The sequence below is a fragment of the Lissotriton helveticus genome, chromosome 5_1, assembly GCF_964261635.1.
Source record: "Lissotriton helveticus chromosome 5_1, aLisHel1.1, whole genome shotgun sequence".
In the NCBI taxonomy this organism is placed as follows: Eukaryota; Metazoa; Chordata; class Amphibia; order Caudata; family Salamandridae; genus Lissotriton; species Lissotriton helveticus.
The window spans coordinates 1,801,722,255-1,801,742,262 of NC_136065.1; the positions used below are offsets into that span (position 1 = coordinate 1,801,722,255).

At 46.0% G+C, this 20,008-nt stretch overlaps 1 protein-coding gene across 6 annotated transcripts in view; it reads left to right on the forward strand.

Annotated features, from left to right (window-relative positions):
* LOC144755825 (myosin light chain kinase, smooth muscle-like) overlaps positions 1–20,008 on the forward strand; it is a 730,231-nt gene that overhangs the window by 684,881 nt on the left and 25,342 nt on the right. For all 6 annotated transcript variants that reach the window (XM_078645121.1, XM_078645117.1, XM_078645120.1 and 3 more), the window contains 2 exons: positions 949–1,101; positions 2,589–2,709. In XM_078645121.1, coding sequence (XP_078501247.1) covers positions 949–1,101; positions 2,589–2,709 — 274 coding nt within the window. The remainder of the gene's footprint in view (positions 1–948; positions 1,102–2,588; positions 2,710–20,008) is intronic.

The window sequence follows — 20,008 nt, forward strand, 5'->3', positions numbered from 1 at the left end:
CCACAAGAATATACTTGATGGCCTACCATGGAACAGAAGAGTCTAAAAATCGTTATTTCCCGAAATTCTGGAGTTTGGAGTGATCTGTGACTTGTTACAAAAACGCAAAACTGACTTTCTTTCTGTGTTTGTCTTCATAAGAAGTGCTGCATAACCTCACTTCTACTCTTAATTTTCAAACGTAATGTGTACTGCCTATCTATGGATGATCTTTGTCACAAATATACACTCCAGCCATATATCAGACCCCAATTTTAGCGCTCTGTATACCCCTGGAGTTTGCTCCCTAAGACGTGCTGTTCTGGGTTGCCCCTATTGAAGAATTCTCGACCTATTCTGTATTTTTTTTAAGATGAGCAGCCCAACAGAAACCGAAAATAAATGTGCAGCTTTCATGCTTGCATTCTCTGATGCTGAACTTTAGCATGTCCTTTTCCTCCTAAAACTGTTCTTCCACCACTGAGACAGTGTCTCATGAGGGTCACTGTGACTTGGAATAAAGTTTCTTGGTGTAATAAAGTGTGCCACCCTAGCCTTCTCCTCCTTACCCAACATGGCATCTCCAAACTGTTCTGCAAGTTTAACCGCCAACGTGTAATGTAATTTATACTAAGGAAATTGGATGATTTTGCATTCAGTAGGTCATATAGTATGGGGTTTGTTAATACGTTTTGCGAACTTGACCAAAGTGTGAAGGTTGTGTGCCGAGACAGACTGGCCTACGTGCAACTGGGATATTTCTGGTGTCTTTGAAAGGCTGATGGTGCTAGACATAGTTGTTCATATTTGAGAAGCAACTCTGCCCCTGATTCCATACCCTTTCACAGGCACTCGTGTACTAGAAAATAAATATTGTTTCATCACCTAACTAAATACTTGATTGAGTTACTTTATTGTTTGAGTTAATTCCTGTGTCCATTTTTTCCACCACCTTCTTTCCCATTTCAGGGTAAGTGGGGACTCTCCATTCCAGGGGAACAACGACATGGAGACTCTGCGCAACGTCACTGCAGCCCAGTGGGATTTCGATGAGGAGACCTTTGAGGAAATCTCCGACCGAGCTAAGGATTTCATCATCAAACTCCTGAAGAAGAGCATGAGGTAGGGCACTTGCATATGCAACAGATGAGCAAAGTACTCCTCCTGCCTTCTCAGCCCAACAATCAGCTATTTGTCTGCCTTCTGCAAGCAGAATTAATTATTTACCTGCTCTTTGTATACAGTATTTAGTTATGGCTGCCTTCTCAGTAAAGCATTCAGTTATTTATATACCTCATTATACCACAATCAGACATTAGTTTGCCTTCTCCCAGCAGCATCTTTCCAACCATCCGGTATTTGCGTATCTTCTCCAAACAGCAATCAGTCGTTTGTCTGCTTCGCTGACAACCAATCAGCCAATGCCTGCCACCTCTAAGGAGCAGTGATTCATTTATCTGCCTTCTCTGCCCAAAAACCCATTACTTGTCTGCCCAACAAGCTGTAATCGACTGCCTGCTTTAACGGGACAATCAGGTGTTTATGTGTGCTTTCTTCCCCCAGTCTGTCATAAGTGTGACCATACCTGGCCTTTATGCAGTGAAGAGGAAATCATTCTTTATTTACACTCCAATGGCAATCTTTACCAGGCTAAGCATTTCTGTCACAAATCTATTCTTATGTTTCGGCATTTATGTAAGGATTGTGTCCTCGTTAACTATAGGAAAGTTTATCTCATGATGTTTTTGATGTGTTGCAGTGCTTGAGTTTCCCAATGTCCACCCTGTTAACTTTATCTCCGGGCATTTGAAATCGAAGAATACACCCTACCTGCTTGAGCAAAGTGGCACTTGGGGTTGGCATACTTTGAGCAGGACTGAGAAACCCTGGTCAACATCTATAAATGCCAAGATTCTTGTCACCCAAGGAAGACCAAGCTACTCCAAACATTTAGGCTTGGTTTCTCTTCTTGAATGCAATAAGATCTCTAGTGAGAAATCTGTATCTCTTAAAGTAAATCTCATATTCCAGTGCATGCTTTTAGTAGATTCAGATTTTGACAGCATTTTTGGAAAAAGTGACGACCACTACATTTGGGGTTCCTCAATGTACACTATACAATACTTTCAAGAACCCCTACAATTCAACAGAATGCCCCCTTACTCATTACATTATTTAATTCGTGGCCACGTTTTTCTCGGGCTTTGAAGGGGAGGAATCGCCAACGATTTAATCTATGATATTAGTATTCATAGAGCTGTATTGGATGCACAATTTGAAAGAAAATGGGAGCCATGGACCGGGTGAAGAATTCTATGCTATTTTTGAAAACTCTAATAAAAAGATAAAGTATCACAAATAGTTGACAAAGCTGAGCCATCAAAGAATGACCACTGAAAAGGATATGATTGAAGGCCCTGGAAATAGTAGATATTCATACAAGATTACAGACACGATGGATGGGAAATGGCTACTTTTCCCCCAGGATGTCAGCTACTTTGTAGCCTTATCCCAACATACGGTACTGTGCATTGAGGTAAAAAGGGTCCCTGTGATTTCGGAAATATAAATCATTGATATAAATTATGATTTGTCATTTTTTCCGGCAGGTCTCGCCTGACCGCTGATCAGGCTCTGCATCACCCCTGGCTTCAGGAGACGGAACAGGGAAACACGAAAACTCTATCCAAGGAGAAGATCAAGAAGTTCTTAGCTCGGCAGAAGTGGCAGGTGAGTTGGGGTTGAGAGGCCATTTCTTGGCGTCCTCGGTATTTGGAGTTCAGGGTGCAATACTGTAGTTTGTTACTGGTGACCCAGTGGCACAGTGCTGTTGCACTTCAATTGAAAAGGACCATGCTCCGTTTTAGCACTTGGCTCTCGCAAGATAGCGGAGTTGAGTGGCAAAGGCTCACTCCAGGAGCGGGGAGGTGTCTAAGAAATTCAGAATGCAGAGAGCTACAGTATTTAAAAGCCAATAAATGGAATGTCATGTCCATACTTTACAGTAAGAAAAGAAAAAGGTCTTTTAATAGAAGGTAAGTAAATAATACAATTAACTTGGAATCTATAATAAAAACCAGAAATGCATAGCACCTTCTGGGCTGGAGAAGTAACACAAAACATGTTGGTAGCTCCCACGTACTAGGCTTAAGAAATGCAGTCCAGATTGAGCCATGTGGCCAATATTATTCCATGGAGGGGAGCTTGGGTCCGCTCTGAACAACTTAACATTCTAGTTACAGTTCTAGTCAGTGGAACAGAAATGCAAGACAACGATGCAATGTACCAAATTTTTAACTGAAATGTCAGCCCCCCTACAACAGATGCTGAATTTGGAAATCGTGGAATGCAAGTAGTGTAAACCAACCATGCTACCTCAAAACACACCAACCAAACCATGCCACCCGTAGCAAGCAGCGGTTAAATAAATAGGTCCTGCCTATGTGCAGGGGTGGTTCCTCTATTTGGGGTACTGGAGCATTGCCCCCCTCTTTTAGATTTTTTTTTGTTTGTTTTTTGGCTGGCAACTGCAGTGCATTTATTTACATTGTAAGCTGCCTACATAACCGAGATGGCATACATTGAATGACCGCTGACAGGCTAGGTCTTTAAAAGTGCACAGGTGTGTTCCTGTTACCAGCCAGACATACGCACTTACGCCTCTCCTACCTGTGCAATTTTAGTGAGTCGGGGTGGATCATAGCCACATCCCCCCCCAGTCTCCTCAGGAGCGCAGAGTTCGCCTGCCCAAGCCAATCCTGCTACTGCTCTCGTCATGTTTGCAAATAGAAACCTCGAGGGAGCAGCGTGTTGGTTGTCTCAATACGGGAGACACAAGTAGACCGCCTCTAATCCAGACTCCTACATATGAGGGAGCGCATGGGTGGGAGATTTACAGAACATAGCCAATCACTGGATGGTTATATTTATCTTCTGTCCCATACACTCTCCTCCTGCACAGTGCCAGTAACCGCATTCTGCACAAGAGTAGCTGTAGAAGTTAGGGTTTGATTGCTTCTCAGGCAGTTCCTCTGTCCACATCAGAGGGAGCACTGGAGCATGTGTGTGACCTTAGAGGGAGAGGAACGGAGGCCTGACCATGCCTGCTTCCACCACCAGTCAGTATCAGTAAGTATTTAGTAGCATCATCGCAATCAAAATATGCTATTTACAGTGCTCATGCTCAGAAATGTAGACATTTGTGCTGCGTTAACTGAACACAAATTTGATACACTGTTACTTAAGCCATCCTACATTTTCACAGGTATTTTTTCCCATACATTGCTGCAAAAAATGCGTAATGGTAATTCTGGAGCAAATAAGCACTGTGTTACTGTGAACATCGTTTACAACACATGCGATTAAACGCCTGTCATTAGAACGCAGACATTACAAGGACCCTGTTGTTAGATCGCATACCATTACAGCGCTAATCAGATCAACGACTTGCAGTAGGGGGCAGAAGGTGTTTGATTTAAAATCCAACACCTTCCCTACTGGTGCACAGACTGGCGTTTGAATAGTAAATTATACTATTCCAAAATTCAGCGCCTCCCCCACAGCAAGTCGTTGTAATGACTTGCGTTGTAATGGTATGTGATGTACCAACACGGTTGTTTTATGACCGTGTTGTAATGGCATGCGTTGTAAATGGCCTACTCCTGTGTTACAACTGATCCACGGACCGTGCATTGAGAACGCCTCAGTGCACAAAGAAAACCATGGGCATTTCATAATAGGTACTGGCTGTCCCTAAATTTGGTACAGAAAGCAAATGTGGGATTTGAGGTGTCCAGGTATTTGGCTGAAAACATGGAGACGTAAATCTGATAGAGCCTTCTGGCTGCAGATTCTTTATCTTTGAATTTCTCAGGCGTCGGACTATATCTTGAAACTTTTTGCATGAGCAGTACCTCTGCACGCCATCGGATGGCTCCTTTCGGCTTTGCGTGATGTCGTCGTTGTGATGTCAGTCACCTATGTAGGTGCCACCCAGGCATGAGGCATCAGTTCCTTTTCATTTTCTCCACATCAGAAGCACAGAGCCACGAAGTGAACGGACTAGCGGGTAAGTTTCCGGATCAAGTCTGATGCCTGGGAAAATCAAAGGTAGGGAATCTGCCGCTAGATATTATCTCTACCAGATAATGTGTTACTGAAGGTAAGTAACTTGTTCGATAGCACCCTGAGATAGCAGTGGCACCCAAGCTAGACAACTGTGGGGAGGTGGTTGTAGATAGTGTCCAGTGCTATAGATGGTGAACCAACCCACAAAGCACAGTATACTTTGCCATCAATTGGCTGCTGTTGTTCCACTGTCGGGGTGATGGGAGACCAAGGAATTATACCTTTTGTGGATTATAGCTACGTGGCAAAATGGAGCCTTGTGATGTTCACTCAGCAGAGTATGAACTTTTTTTTATAGAGTGCGAACTTGACCTGAAGCTGAAGGTACTGGTGCGCTTTATATGCGTCTCCGTTACATTACACAATGTCACTTTTGCTCTTTATATGCCTGGGGAGAGGATGTAGCATTAAGGCCAGAGCTGCAAACCTTGGAACTGGGAAACCAGGTTCTAGATTCTGCATGAGCTCAACGTCTGTGATTCTGGGCAAATCACTTAATCCATGATGACTAAAGAAAAATGAATGTGCACTTGTGTAATGGAACTGGCACTACAATACCTTTGGCATAGAATGGAGTAGTGTAGGAGAGTACGGTTTTATATAGCGTGAACGCCACCCAACCTACTCTGCTCTATGACACTTTACTCTACAAACTCTACTCTGATCTACAACACTCTACTCCACTCTGAGCATCACCCTCTACACCACTCCACACTGTTCTACACCACTCCTTGACATTCTGTGCCACTCTGTCACGCCACTCCACTTCACTCCATGCCACTCTACTCTACCCCACTCCACAACACTCCATGCCACTTTTACGCCATGTCACTTAACTCCGCACCACTCCTTTACCCCACTAACTTTTCGCCATGCTGGTATACAGCATGACTAAAACTTATTGGCTAAGCCAATAGCCCTTCCATAGGTGAGGCATATTGGTGTTGCCAATGCTTGTTTTCCTTTACTTTCAGCCATGCTGCACTACAGTGTTACTGCTGTAGAAAATGGCTAAATAAAACACTGACAAAGCCAATAGCTCTTGCATTGGCCAGACGTATTGGCTTGCCAATGCTTGTTAACAAAGGCCTTTTCCTCATCTACCTTCTCTCTCAGGCTTCCCCATCGCTTAGTGTTCCCAGCACACCATTCAACACATTCCTTCCCCACTCACACCATCCCTCCCCCATCCATAATCATCAGAGCAGACAAACCCCAAACTCATCCTTTACAGTACACATTGGAGCCTCTGGAGGGGCTATGCCTGCCTTTTCACCTCATCCCCTCCCCTTTAGTATCCAATGGTCCAGACACTGGAGCGGAGGGAGCATGCACGAGTGGTGCTGACCCCAAAGCAGGGGGGCATGAAAGAAACCAAACCATGGCTGCTCTCGGGGACTCCAGGTTCACATACTAAACCTCTCCAGCAAGAATTTGATGCATTCTTTGATAGGAAATCCGAGGATGCTCCACTCCGCCCCTCTCAAAGCACAGGGCAATTGTATTATGCTTTTATTGCATTAGCTCCAGGAAATTATCTAGGTGTATTTACGACAAAGATGGACACGATCTGTAACTCCACTGTTTCTGACCCAAGGAAGCCTCTACCAGGGCCGACTGGCTGTAGTGGGCACTCTGAGTTTCCCCAGTGGGCCGCCAGGGTGGGGGCTGGTGTTAAATCCCTGTGGGCGTTTTTGTTACCGGGGCTGGTAACTACCCCTAACAAAAAAGCACAACAAAGCTTTATACCTCCACCCAGGGCTGGGCCAGCTCTTTGCGTGGGCCGGTTTTGGTTCCCAGTCCGGCCATGGTCACTACAGAAGTAGGGTAGACCACCTTAGTGCCCCACAGCAAAATGCTGGAAATGGCGTGCTTGGCCAGGCCCCTCCTGAAGTCGATAAAATTAGTATCATTACTTCAGTGAAAATCAACATCTGCTGTATAGTGCAAAGAAACCTCTAAGTGAGGGTACGTTTCCATAAAAACTTTGTTAGGTTTTTATGACAATGCTTTTACTGGAAAGTGGGAGGATCAGGTAAGGGATTAAAGCAATGCGGCCAGCAAAGAGAAGCACATGGATGAGCCAGGAATACGTATGGGTGCAGGAAAGTACCCAGGGTAGTGAGCAGTATGGGCTCAGGGAGGTAGGTGGTTGAGGGGGCGGGGGGGTAAAAACAGCAAACACTGACGTGTAGCACTGAGGTGCAGAGAAGCACACGGTGCTTCAGAGTGAGACACCGCGTGAAGAAGAGAAGCATACAAGGGATCTCCCATGTCTAAAAAAATAAAAATGAACTTGTGTAATGTAACTGGCGCTCGTGTAAAGTGCTCCAATACTTTAGGGTCATGTTTGCACTATATAAATGCCTGTAAAGAAACAAATGAAAAATAGTACCTCGATCGCTGCGCCAGTAGCGGACCGACTCTTAAGATCAATGAATCTGTACTTGGTCCATGCTTCACTGAAAGAAAAGGAAGGGATGCCTGTGAATTGGAAGGCACCATAGAGGAGTGATAATGATGCCAACGAACGGTAAGTAATGGGTGGGCTGAAAACCCCTTTTAAGAACTTTTTTTCTTTTCTTCAAGTGCTGCAGATCGTCTATCGATCATGAGGAAGGAACAGGTGAAAGTCAGAGTGGGATGACCTTTTACCAGCAAGGATTTGCAGTCGCTCAGGTTGACCTTTTTGATGTGATATATTTGAAAGAATTTTTTATGGGTGATTCTAAGGCCTCCTGCAATCTTGCAGATACAGTTTTTGTTAATGATGCATTCCGGTGGAATGATCTCATGGCATGTGGGTGCACAATCCTTGCTAAGTCACTTTTCTGTGACAAAAGTCTGGCCCAGTATTGCTTTTGACAGTAGGTCAAATATATTAAGAGTTCTTTCTTGTACATGATTCTTGCATTGAACAGCAAGAAGATTTCCCTTTTGGGTTTCTGTCCTCTTGTTGTGATGATGCATCCCAGAAGTGGAGCCTGCTGCTAGAAGGTGGTGAGTTTATGGGGGACATGGTTGAAGGGTTATAGGGGGTTCTTTAGGTGAGCTAGTATTGGGGGTGAGCTCGTGTTGGGGTAGAGAGGTGAATACAGCTGTGGAGGCTGTTTGTGCAAAATCAGTGTTTCAGCTGCAGAGCATCATAGTGGGTTGAATGTGGGGCGCTGAGGGGTGGGGTGATCTAGAAATCTAGCTAGCATGAGCTTGCGCCTACCCTTAATCTACATTTTCCTCCTTGTAAGCTACATTGTGGCTGACTACAGTTTGGACTGAGCTCTTACAGTCACAGGGTTTTTATTGGGTAAGTTGAGAGCTTTAGCTGTGGGTGATTGGATTTAATGTGGATGTAGCTTGATTGGCAGCCAGCCTGGGTGTTGGTATGAGGGCTTCAGGTCCAGGTGAGTGGGTGGTTATCGGATACAGACGTGACTCTCCAGATCCTGCAGAGTCTGGAGTGAGTTCCTCTGAGTGTTGCTGGCATCTGAATAGTGAAATAATGTCCCAGGGGTCACGGTCTTCTTCCTGTGGAGTTGGAAGGGAGTTGTTTCTGGGCCTAGAATCTGCCTAGTTGATTTACTGGTGATCTGTATCGAAGGTGTGTGCGGACAGGAGCTGTAATCCCTTAAATCCCAATATGCTACTGTACGCAGGAGTGATAATACTCTAGAGTCCGGTAAGTTGGCTGTGAAAATCCTCTAGAGCTCAGCATGTATGCTGTTCCCAATAGTGATGTATTCCACAGAGCAAAGCAGCAGCTGGTCTTAGCCTGTGTGTCGGAGGGCTTGTTCCCTGGCATGATCGTCCCATAGAGCCAGTAACGGAATTGGTGAGTGACTTAAGGTTTGGAGGTGGAGAGATAGTTTTCTGGACCTAGGCGCTTTCGAGGCCCAAGCAGGCAGCACCCTGGACTGGTCATGTCTGAGCTGGACCCTATGAAGGTTCTGTTTGAGTAGGACAGATGACCTTAGTTCAGTGGGAGTGCTAACTCTAATAGTCAGGGGAACTTGGTCCATTGTGAGCACCTGCTCCTAATAATCAGGAGTCCTCGGTCTAGTGGGAGCCCCAGCCCAAATATTCAGGTTGGATTATAATATGTTGCCTTCTATGATAGCTTGAACTTACTTGAGCCTCATGTTCTGATTTACAGCTTGCTGTCACTATTCTATTTCAGTAGAGTTGTGCTGAGGACGATATTGATCTGACACATGGGCCTCTTCAAATCTAGTGCACATGTGATTATAGCGGAGGTTGTATTAACAGTGTTCAGGCACATTCTAGTGTGCATCTTGCATTTTAGGATTCCAGGTGGTGGTTGTTTTCTATTCTTGAGGTTCCCCGTTCTTAAGATGATGCTCTGTCCATAACTCTATGCCCAACATGGTTATCCATTTGTAGATGGTGAATTGTAAAAGTGGTGCTGTACATAGTCACCCTGAATAATAGAGAATAAAGTGAGCAGGACTGAGTTTCTCATGGGAGGTTTCGTGGGATTCTTCGACTAGGAATGTAGTTTGAAATTGGTCTACATTGTGTAATACAATCTTCAGTTAAACTCGCTAAAAAGACGTTAATTTTACAGGCAGTTTGAAGGAAATACTCACTGTATGCAAAACTAGCTTGATCCTCTGCATGGATCTCGAGAAGTTAATATTATGTATTTTTTTTAACTATTTTTTTGCCAGGCAGTTCAAATAATCTGGGAATGCAATTCGAGATTACCTACCATCGTTTCTTAAAACGTAGAGCATCTTTTGCGACTTCTACCTAACGCTTACTGTTCTATATCCATCCGCTCCCTTTCAGGTAGATTCTCAGCTGTATATTGTGACACTATGAAATAGTGACCTTCAACTTGCATTTTGGTTTCAATTCTAGCTTTTTATTTTGTCAAATGAACTTTTTTCCCCACAAACACCAGTTTGTCATTTTCAGGAAATATATACACTAGCATGCCTTTTTTGGTAAATACGCTCAGTTCCTCAAATTATTAGATTGTCAAGTACATTGCTTATTGCCAAACGGCAGCTTGCATTTTTTGTAAGTACATGAGGTTAGTCCATAAATATTAGCCTCTCCATTTCTCTTCTAGTACTTGCAAGAACTATTGCCCATTATGGGCACTTTCTCCATTATATGCACATGTATCGCCATCATTTTCCAAATGAACCACCATCTTGTCAGGAACAGTGCAATACGACATATTCCCCATTACGTCAAGAGTACACCACCTTAATATCAAAGAGCAATAGTTTGCTTTATTTCAGGGCCCCTGCCAGCTCCCTATTTCCCCCAGATAGGATCACATACCTAAAAACCGTACAGCAGCACCGATCACTGTACTTCCCTGTTGTGCATAATGTGGGGTGTGGGTGGCGGGGCACGGGGCACGGGATGAAGAGCTGTAAGCCCTGACCACACCAGATGCTGCAATCCTTTCCTAGGGCTCGGGAGTCCTCTCTATCTCTTGCAGACGGTTTGTGCAAGGTCACAAGTAACAAACAGCAGCAGAGAAGAGGGGAGGCCATAGGGCAGAGAGGGACAGTCATCCGATGAAGGAGGAGGGGGTATTGGAACTTGCTCAACTGCTGTCAGAGCATTGGATGAAAAAAGTTCTCATACCTGCCCTGGCAGACACTGCAGTGGTACATGGTGCTGAAGAACTATCTGCTATCTCCTCCTCCATTTCCTTCCCTGCTCGGCTGATAGGGCTGCGCCCTTAAACACCCCTGTGGCTAATCCACCATTGCACCACCCAACTAGAGTATTGCATTTTCAGGGCCACTGTTGGGTAGGATGCTGTTTCCTTCCTCCACTTGTGACTCGCTGAACCTTTGCATCGCTGTATGAAATCCTGCTAACCTCACTGCTTATCCCCTCTGCTGTCCTGTTTTTTTACACACTAATTTAAAAAATCCCTACACCCAGGCTTGTCAGAAGTTGGTATGAGGCCCGGGGCCAACACTTAATGCGTGGGCCTCTGGATGCTTCTTCCCTTTTGACCAGATGTGATCTGCAGAACCTGTTCAAATATTTTTTTTTTAAAGTACTTCAGGGAAAGATGGCGTCTGCAGTGCAGACATTTGCGAGAGGCTCCGCTCTGCTGTCCGGCATTTGTGGATGCAAAGACCACCAGCGGGGTTCGCGCTGTTTCGGCTTCGGTTTGGCATCTCTGGAACTTTTTCCTGCTGCCAGTGCTTGTTTTGGGCGTGTTGAGAGCTGCCGGGAGTTGTCGTGATTAAGTGCGGAGGGAGCAGCGGCGAGACCGCAGGAAAAATTGTGCGGCGGGGTGCTGCTGCGCGGGGAACTTTGAACGCTGTACGCCGGATCTGTAATGGCCGCTATGGACTGATCGACTTGCCTGCAGACATAATTTTGGCGTTATTGGCATCTGGAAGTGTTATCTCTGCACTGGGTGTAATATAGTTACATGGACTTCAGGAAAAGACTGGGAAAAGAAGAAGCTTCTGGGTGCCCCGCGTCGTGCTTTGCTTTGCTACTTGGAGGTCATTGGAGCTGCTTGGAACTTTTCTCCGGAGAACACAGTAAGACCTAGAGGAATATTACAGTTTCCTTAAATTAATATGTAGGAGCCCCCTGTAGGCTAAAAATATAAAAAATACTTTTTCCTAGAACTGAATGGAACTGATTTGACCAGCGGTGTCTAGATAAAAGCATCAGACGGGTTAGCAATATATATATATTTTTTTTGCACTCCCTTTCTTGTGCCCCGCTTGAGCTGAGTAGGACTGTAAACTTGTGGGAATTTAACGACTAACATTTAATATAATTTATATCAATTGTGGCTACTACAGCTCTATAATTTTGCAGCAGTGGGTGGCTATGGCACCTAAAACTGTGCGTGGTGGGAAAACCAGAGCTACTGGGGAAAGCCTGGTGGGAACGCGAGCTGCGCTTGCTGCTAAACTATCTCAAGACTCAGGCAGCAAAGACTCTGGTACCAATGGGCAGGGCACCCCTAAGATTGCGCAAATGTTTCAACCCGTCACTGGGGAAAAAAGCTGTGACTTCCTGTGGATAGATCTATGGATAGATCTATTGACATGGGTGCCCATGATGAAGACAGTATTGTGGCCACAGTACCTGCTGGCTTGTCAGTTCAAATACACGCCTCTCAAGCACCGCAGGCTGTGGTGGGAGATAAGGCAGTTGGTGCTGGGGATGAATATAATGTGACCAATGTGGCTAACCCTGAAGATTTAACTGACCCAGTGAGCAGTAAAGATAGTGAGTTTTACTCGCTCTCTGAACTTTCAGATGGGACCGACTCAGATGGCGATTTGGAGGAAGAATTCTCACTTCATGAAGTATCGGGGGATATCTCTCCTATTATGAAGGTCACTAATCCAATTGAAAACATCTCTGGCGCTATATCGGATGTAGTAGATACAGTTTGGAAGAAAGATGTTGAAAGAAATGCGGTGCCTGCCACAGAAATATCCGATTGGGACCTTTCAAGTGGGGAACCACAGCTGGAGAGATTTAACTTATCTGATCAAGTAAGTGGGGGCCCGGCTTTGGAGATTTCTAGTCCAGTATCGCTCGAGAAAATCTACAGATCTATATCAGAACATCGGTTGGAGGCCCGAGCAGAGCATCTAAAAACCCATACAGCTTGCCGGAAATTACAAAATACTGTTCGACGCCTAGCCAAAACTTGCAACAACTTTACTGATAGAATGCCTGAAGCTGAGGGTCGCATTTCCTCATTAGAAGACCAAATGACAATTCAAAAGGAAGAAATTGTAGATATAAAGGCGCATGAGACAGATGTACAGGACAAGCTTGCTGATTTAGAGAATCGATTGCGGCGCAATAATTTATGCATTCTTGGGTCCCAGAAGGGCTCGAGGGGCAAGACATTTGTAGATTTGTTGCTGAGTTGTTTGAGGAAGCACTTCCTGAGGTCAAAGAATGGAACTGGACTCGAAATTCAACGTGCGCACCAATTTCCATTTCGCCAAGGAATGGCCAAGCTGTGAAACACCCACGAGCCATATTGATTTCTCTGAATAACTTTTTGGCGAGACCGGTATTATATGACCTTGCTAGACCAGAGAAAGAGATCTGGTGAAGGTATTCATTTTTTAGTACGCCCTGACTATGGTTGAGAAGCGCTGGTAGCTACGCCAGCTAATTGCACCTTTTCAAACCAAGGGCATACAGGTTTTCTTACTACAACCAGCAACTTTAAAGACAGTCCAAAAGGGGCAAACTCGTTTCTTCACTTCGGAGGCCTCTGAGTATCTTCATTGTTTGGGTTAATGGTTTAGTGCATAGGCTCATTTGCTGTTGTTTTTTTAATAGGATATGTATTATTTCACTACTATGCACTTAGATTGTGTGTTCTGGCTTTGATTCTTAATGTATATAATGTGTGACTACAGGATCGGCCGAGCACTGAGAGTCTCTCACAATCCATCACGAGGGCGATAGGCCCTATTGCCTTATTCAAGGGGGAGGGACACTTTTGGGGTGGGCTTCTCTGGGGTGGGAGAGGGATGTAGTGGGACACTGGGTCAATGGGTTGGGGGGGTCACTGGGTTAAGGGTGAAAAGGGTAAAATGTCAGTTCATAGCATGTGCTGTAATGATTCAGAAATAACTTTGTTTCTTTTTTCGTACATTGATGACCAGCGGCTTGTTGGTGGTAATGGTTAATAATACTTTTCGTATATATGTTCATTCAATGTATGTGTGTTGAATAATGTACTTAAGCGGAAGCGCATGATCGAGGAACTGCGGTTAATCAACGCTGATATTATTTGTCTTCAGGAAACGCATACCCTGGGCAAATCGCAAGATATTGACTGGGCTGGGATATACACTGCTAGCAGCATCTATACAATCTACAATGAATCGAGGGGTGGCAATTCTGGGGCAACGAACGATCATCGGTACTGGTAAAGTGAGGGTGGACAACTTTGGATGGTGGGCAATAGCAGAATGTATTATAGGTGGCATTAAGACTACAGTATGTACTGTTTACGGATCTAATCTAGATGAAGCAGAGACTTTGGAGTTACTAAACGTAGAGCTCGCAATGTGGTGGACACCTCTGCTCTTGCTAGGGGATTTTAATATACATGGGGAATCTTGTACTTGGGATCCCCAATTTATTGATTATAGAGGCCGTAAGCCGAAAGTATTTAGAGCACTGCGTCAAATATTGCTTCAACATGGCCTTGTGATGGGTGGCCATTGTTGAATCAGGGTGATCCAGGGTATATGTTTTTTTCCTCTCCACATACTAAATTTGTTCGATTAGATTATATTTTTTTACCAAGATCCCTAACTATTGGAGCTAAAATGCAGGTAATGCCACGGATTACATCGGACCATGGCCCTGTAGTTATTGACCTGCCTCCTTTTAATGTCATGCGGGAACAACGCACATTTACATTCAGTAAAAAGCTGATAACCGACGAGGAATACGTATGCCATATTCAATTATGGGCCAAGCGTTTTTTTTTAGCATAATAGAGGCACTGCTACCCAACCAATGGTTTGGGATTGTTTTAAGGCTGGGATAAGGGGTGAATCCTGTAGCTACGACTGGGCTCAACAGCGGAAACGGAAGCTCTAATAGAAAATTTACTTTTAGATTTGAAAGAGGCTGAACATGAGCTCATCTTTCCATCAAGAATCGCTCGCCCTCCTCCTCCTTGCAGACTGGTTTGGAACAGATCGCCAATTGGATGCAGAGACATAAATTAAAGCTCAATGGGGACAAAACGGAGTTGCTCCTATTCGGTCCCAATGCACCTTTGTGGGGCCCGCAACATTGGCCTCCGCAGATGGGCCCTTTACCTACCCCCTCAGATTTTGCCCGTAATCTCGGGGTGCTGCTTGACAACCAGTTGTCACTGAAGCAACATATGGTAAAGGTCTCTGCCACCTGTACTACCATCATCAGGTGGCTTAGAAAAATCACATGGATGCTCCCAGCGGATACCCTGAGAACCGTGGTCCAAGCCCTTGTCATCTCTCGGATGGACTACGGGAACGTACTACTCTTGGGCGCCTGTCAGGAGGTATTAAAGAAACTTCAGGTTGTTCAGAATATGGCTGTGTGCCTGATATGTAACCTACCTGCTAGATCATCGGCCACTACCCATCTGCACAAACTGCATTGGTTACGAATTGAGAGCCGTATAAAATTCAAAGCCCTTTGCATCATGCACCGTATTAAAATGGATAAAGCCCCGAAATATTTATCTTCCTTGGTCCAGCACTATGTCCCATCCCGCACTTTAAGATCGTCTACCCAAAACAAGTTTCAAATTCCACGTGTTAAGCGAGCCAAGATGGGCGGACGTTCCTTCGCCTTTCTGGCCCCCTCTTTATGGAACTCTATGCCCCAATCCCTGCGCTCGGAAGTCTGTTATATGACATTCCGCAAAGGTATTAAGACCTGGCTTTTTAACATGTAACTGCCATGCCCTTGGTTTTCTTCACTGTTCCATCTTCCGTTTGCTACAGCGCCGGGAAACCTTCGGGTAGCTGCGCGCTCAATAAATGCAATTATAATAATAATAATAATAATAATAATAATCTTAGCTATCAGAACACCTTGGGACAGCCAAACTGCCCAGACTAAGGTGGCTTGTTGTAAAGCAAAGATTAACGGGTTTTGGAGCCAGGAAATAGCGATTCAGTATAAAATCCAAAAAACAGAGAGATAGGATTATGGTGAAACAATTGGTAGATGTTTAGCCCAAAGACTTCGCGGTCGGCAAGCATCTCAACGAATTGAGGCATTGGAGAACGATCAGGGCTGTTTGGTTGAGGCTATGGAGGGTATAATGGAGATATTCCAGTTATATTCTAAAGAATTATATACCCAGGATTCTGTAAGTCACAACCAGATTGAGCAATACTTGTTACAATTTGGTCTACCTAAGGTGGGGCTCCCTGTGAGAGAGGAACTAGAGGCCCCAATATCTGTTAGAATTACAGACAGCACTTGATGACTTGGCGCTTGGGAAAGCAGCTGGGCCGGATAAACTTCCTCTCGAGATCTATCAAATACTTTTTCCTATTATCAAGGATGATATGTTAGCCACTTTTATAGCTGCTCAGACTGGGAACCACGCCCCCTGCCCGCCCCCCTTCCCCCCACCCCCCATCGTGGGATGATGCAAATATTGTGTTTTTTAAGAAGGATACACTTCCTGGGTCATATAGACCTATATCATTAAAAAATGCTGATGCCAATATATATTCTAAAGTACTCGCAACTCGATTAGTCCAAATTATTCCATCGTTGGTATCTCATCAGCATTGTGGTTTTTAAGAAGGATATACTTCCTGGGTCATACAGACCTATATTATTATTAAATGCTGATGCCAATATATATTCTAAAGTACTCGCAACTCGATTAGTCCAAATTATTCAATCATTGGTATCTCGTCATCAACATGGGTTCCTTCCTGGTCGAAGTACTGTTAACCATTTGCATAGGGTTATAGCGGTTCTGGACTATGCCTCTGTATATCATAAAAACATCGGTATAATATTTTTAGACGCGGAAAAAGCTTTTGACCTTGTAGCATGGGCATTTCTTTGGTCTGTAATGTGTAAAATGGGATCTGGGCCCCAGTTCTTGCTTGCTTTACAGACTATGTATAAGCGACCCAGAGCTGAGATTTGTGCGATGGGGCAAGAATCAGCCTTTGTTTACATAACTTGGGGCACAAGGCAAGGATGCCCCCCATGCTCACTGTTATTATTTGCTATTTACATTGAACCATTGTTGCGAATGCTTGAAACGACACAGGGTATACAATCAATGGCTTTGGATGAGCATCAGGTGCGTGTCTTAGCTTATGCTGATCACATAGCGGTGGTAACATCTGATCCCGAGCAAGCATTACGTGAAATAGAGTATTTGACTCGAGTTCGGGAAGGCTTCTGGATATAAGTTAAATATTTCTAAAACCCAGGTCGTTTGTACCGCAGGACTCTGCACCGATGAACCACGAGTGACGCATGAGGCTAGATATCTAGGGATTAAAATCAGGATGTCGCTTCAGGAGATAGTAACTGTAAATTGGGCGGATATAATAGGATCTGTTAAGAGACAGCTGGAAAAGGTGGAATGTCTCCACTTATCGATGGTAGGGCGACGAAATGTTTTGAAGATGTGTATACTACCTAGGGTGCTTTATTATTTTCGGACTGTACCACTGGAGTTGACATGTGCACAATTAACCCCTTCCATGCTCATGACGGAATGGTTCCGTCATGAGCATCGGTGCTCCTGTGCTGATGACGGAACCATTCCGTCATGAGGCCAGGGGCACGAAATCCCTCTGCTGCAGACAGCAGAGGGATTTCCTTTTCACCCCTCTGACCTTGGGAGATAGGGAAGAGCTTCCCCAGCTCCTGAGGCCCCCTCCCTGGTTTCTGTTCAATGACGATCAGGGCGCACGTCGCGCTGTTGTCATTGAACACAAACCGAAACTAAAATGAGCCTTTAGGCTCATTTCAGTTTCACTTTCTACATGCTCAGTGGGCTATCTCAGCCCCCTGAGCACGTAGAAAGACGGGAGAGGTATCATTGGAAAGGGGAGAATCTTCCCTTTCCAATGGTACCCCTCCCGAGTGGATCCCTGCTTGAGGATCGCCCCAGGAGGGCGATCCCCAAGCAGGGATCCATCCACTAGACACCAGGGAGGGGGGAGTGGCCCCTTGGGCAAGGGCCTTCACTCCCCCCATAAATACATTTATAGTATTTAGTCTTTCTGCCCCCCCTGGGGGGCAGATGAGGCAATAGCCCACAATCTGCCCCCCCCCGGGGGGGCAGAAAGCCCACTATGCACCAGGGATTTTTTTTGTGCAATTTTTTTAGGGTGGGGGCTGACCGAAATGGACAAGCCAATGCCCCCAACCCCCGCCACCATTCCAGACTTTCTGCCCACCCCTGGGGGAAGGATGGGGGCAGTGGCCCCCAATTTGCCCCCCCCGGGGGGGGCAGAAAGCCCACTATGCACCAGGGATTTTTTTGTGTTCACTTTTTTTCATGGTGGGGGCTGGCCGAAATAGACAAGCCAATGCCCCCACCCCCCGCCACCATTACAGACTTTCTGCCCCCCCGGGGGGCAGATGGAGGCAGTAGCCCCCAACCTGCATCCTCGGAGGGGCAAAAAGCCCACTAGACGCCAGGGATATTTTGGGGCAAATCTGAATTAGGGTGGGGGCTGCCCAAAATGGGCATACCAATGCCCCTACCCCTCCCCCACAAAAATTATAGCCTTTTGTGCCCCCAAGGGGGCAGATGGGGGCATTAGCACCCAATCTGCCCACAGGCGGGGGGGGGGGGGGCAAAAAGGCCAGTAGAGGTCAGGTTTTTTTTTTTTGGTCAAATCTTAATTAGGGTGGGGGCATTCTCATGCCCGTTTTGGGCAGCCCCCACCCTAATTAAAATTTGCCCAAAAAACTCCCTGGCATCTATTGGACTTTCTGCCCGTCCTGGGGGGCATATGGAAGCATTACCCCCCAATCTGCCCCGCCGGGGGGGGGGGGGCAAAAAGCCCACTAGACGCCAGGGATTTTTTTTGCGGGCAAATTCGAATTTGGATGGGCTGCCCAAAACGGGCCTATGCCCCCACCCCCACAAAAATAACAGCCTTCCTGCCCCCCCTGGGGGCTGATGGGGCAGTAGCCTCAAATCTGCCACCCCTGGGGGGGCAAAAAGCCCACTAGACACCAGGGATTTTTTAGGCAAATTTTTATTAGGGTGGGGGCATTGGCATGCCCGTCTTGGGCATTACCCCCAATCTGCCCTGCCGGGGGGGCAAAAAGCCCACTAGACGCCAGGGATTTTTTGGGGGGGCAAATTTGAAATAGGGTGGGGCTGCCCAAAACTGGCATGCCCATGCCCACCCCCTCCCCCGCTAAAATTACCGCCTTCCTGCCCCTCCCGGGACAGATGGGGCAGTAGCCCCAATCTGCCTCCCCTGGGGGGGCAAAAAAAAGCCCACCAGACACACAGGATTTTCGGGCACATTTGTCTTAGGTTGGAGGCTGCCCAAATAGGGCATGCAAATGCCCCCACCCGCAACAATGACAGCCTTTCTGCCCCCCCCCCTGGAGGGAGGATGGGGGCAGTAGGCCCGAATCTGCCACCCGGGGGGGGCAAATAGCCCACTTGACGCCAATGATTACGCTGGCTTTTTTATGTGTGGGGGTGGGGGCTGCCCAGAATGGGCATACCAATGCCCCCACCCCCCAAAAAATATAGCCACAATGTTTCTTCCCCCCTTGGGGGCATATCGGGGCAACCCCAGCCCCAAAATCTACCCCCCACGGCAGCAGAAAGCCGACTAGGCACGGATTTGTTTTTAGCAATATGCCTACCTGTGGATTTTGGGCCCTAGCGCAGCTGCAACATAGGGAAACCTAGCAAACCTGTAAATTTTTGAAAACTAGACACCTAGGGGAATTCAGGATGGGGTGACACGACGGCCTCCCACCAGGTTCCGTTACCCAGAATCCCTTGCAAACCTTAAAAATTAACAAACCAAACACATTTTCCTCACATTTCTGTGGTGGAAAGTTCTGGAATCTGCGTGAATCAACAAATTTCCACCCACCCCGCGTTCCCCCAGTTTTCCCGGAACAAATGGTACCTCACTTGCGTGGGTAGGCATAGTGGCTACAACAGGAAAATGCCCAAATCGTACGGTGGAGAATTTAAAATACCCTATAGCAAAACTACCTTCTTTTTTGGCGGGGGCACCTGAGTTTTTGGCCCGGGGCTCGGCGGCAAACTTGTGAAACTACCAAACCCAGACAGTTCTGAAAACTAGACACCCGGGGGAGTCCAGCAAGGTATGGCATGCGTGGGTCCCCCAAGGTTTTCCTACCCAGAATTCCC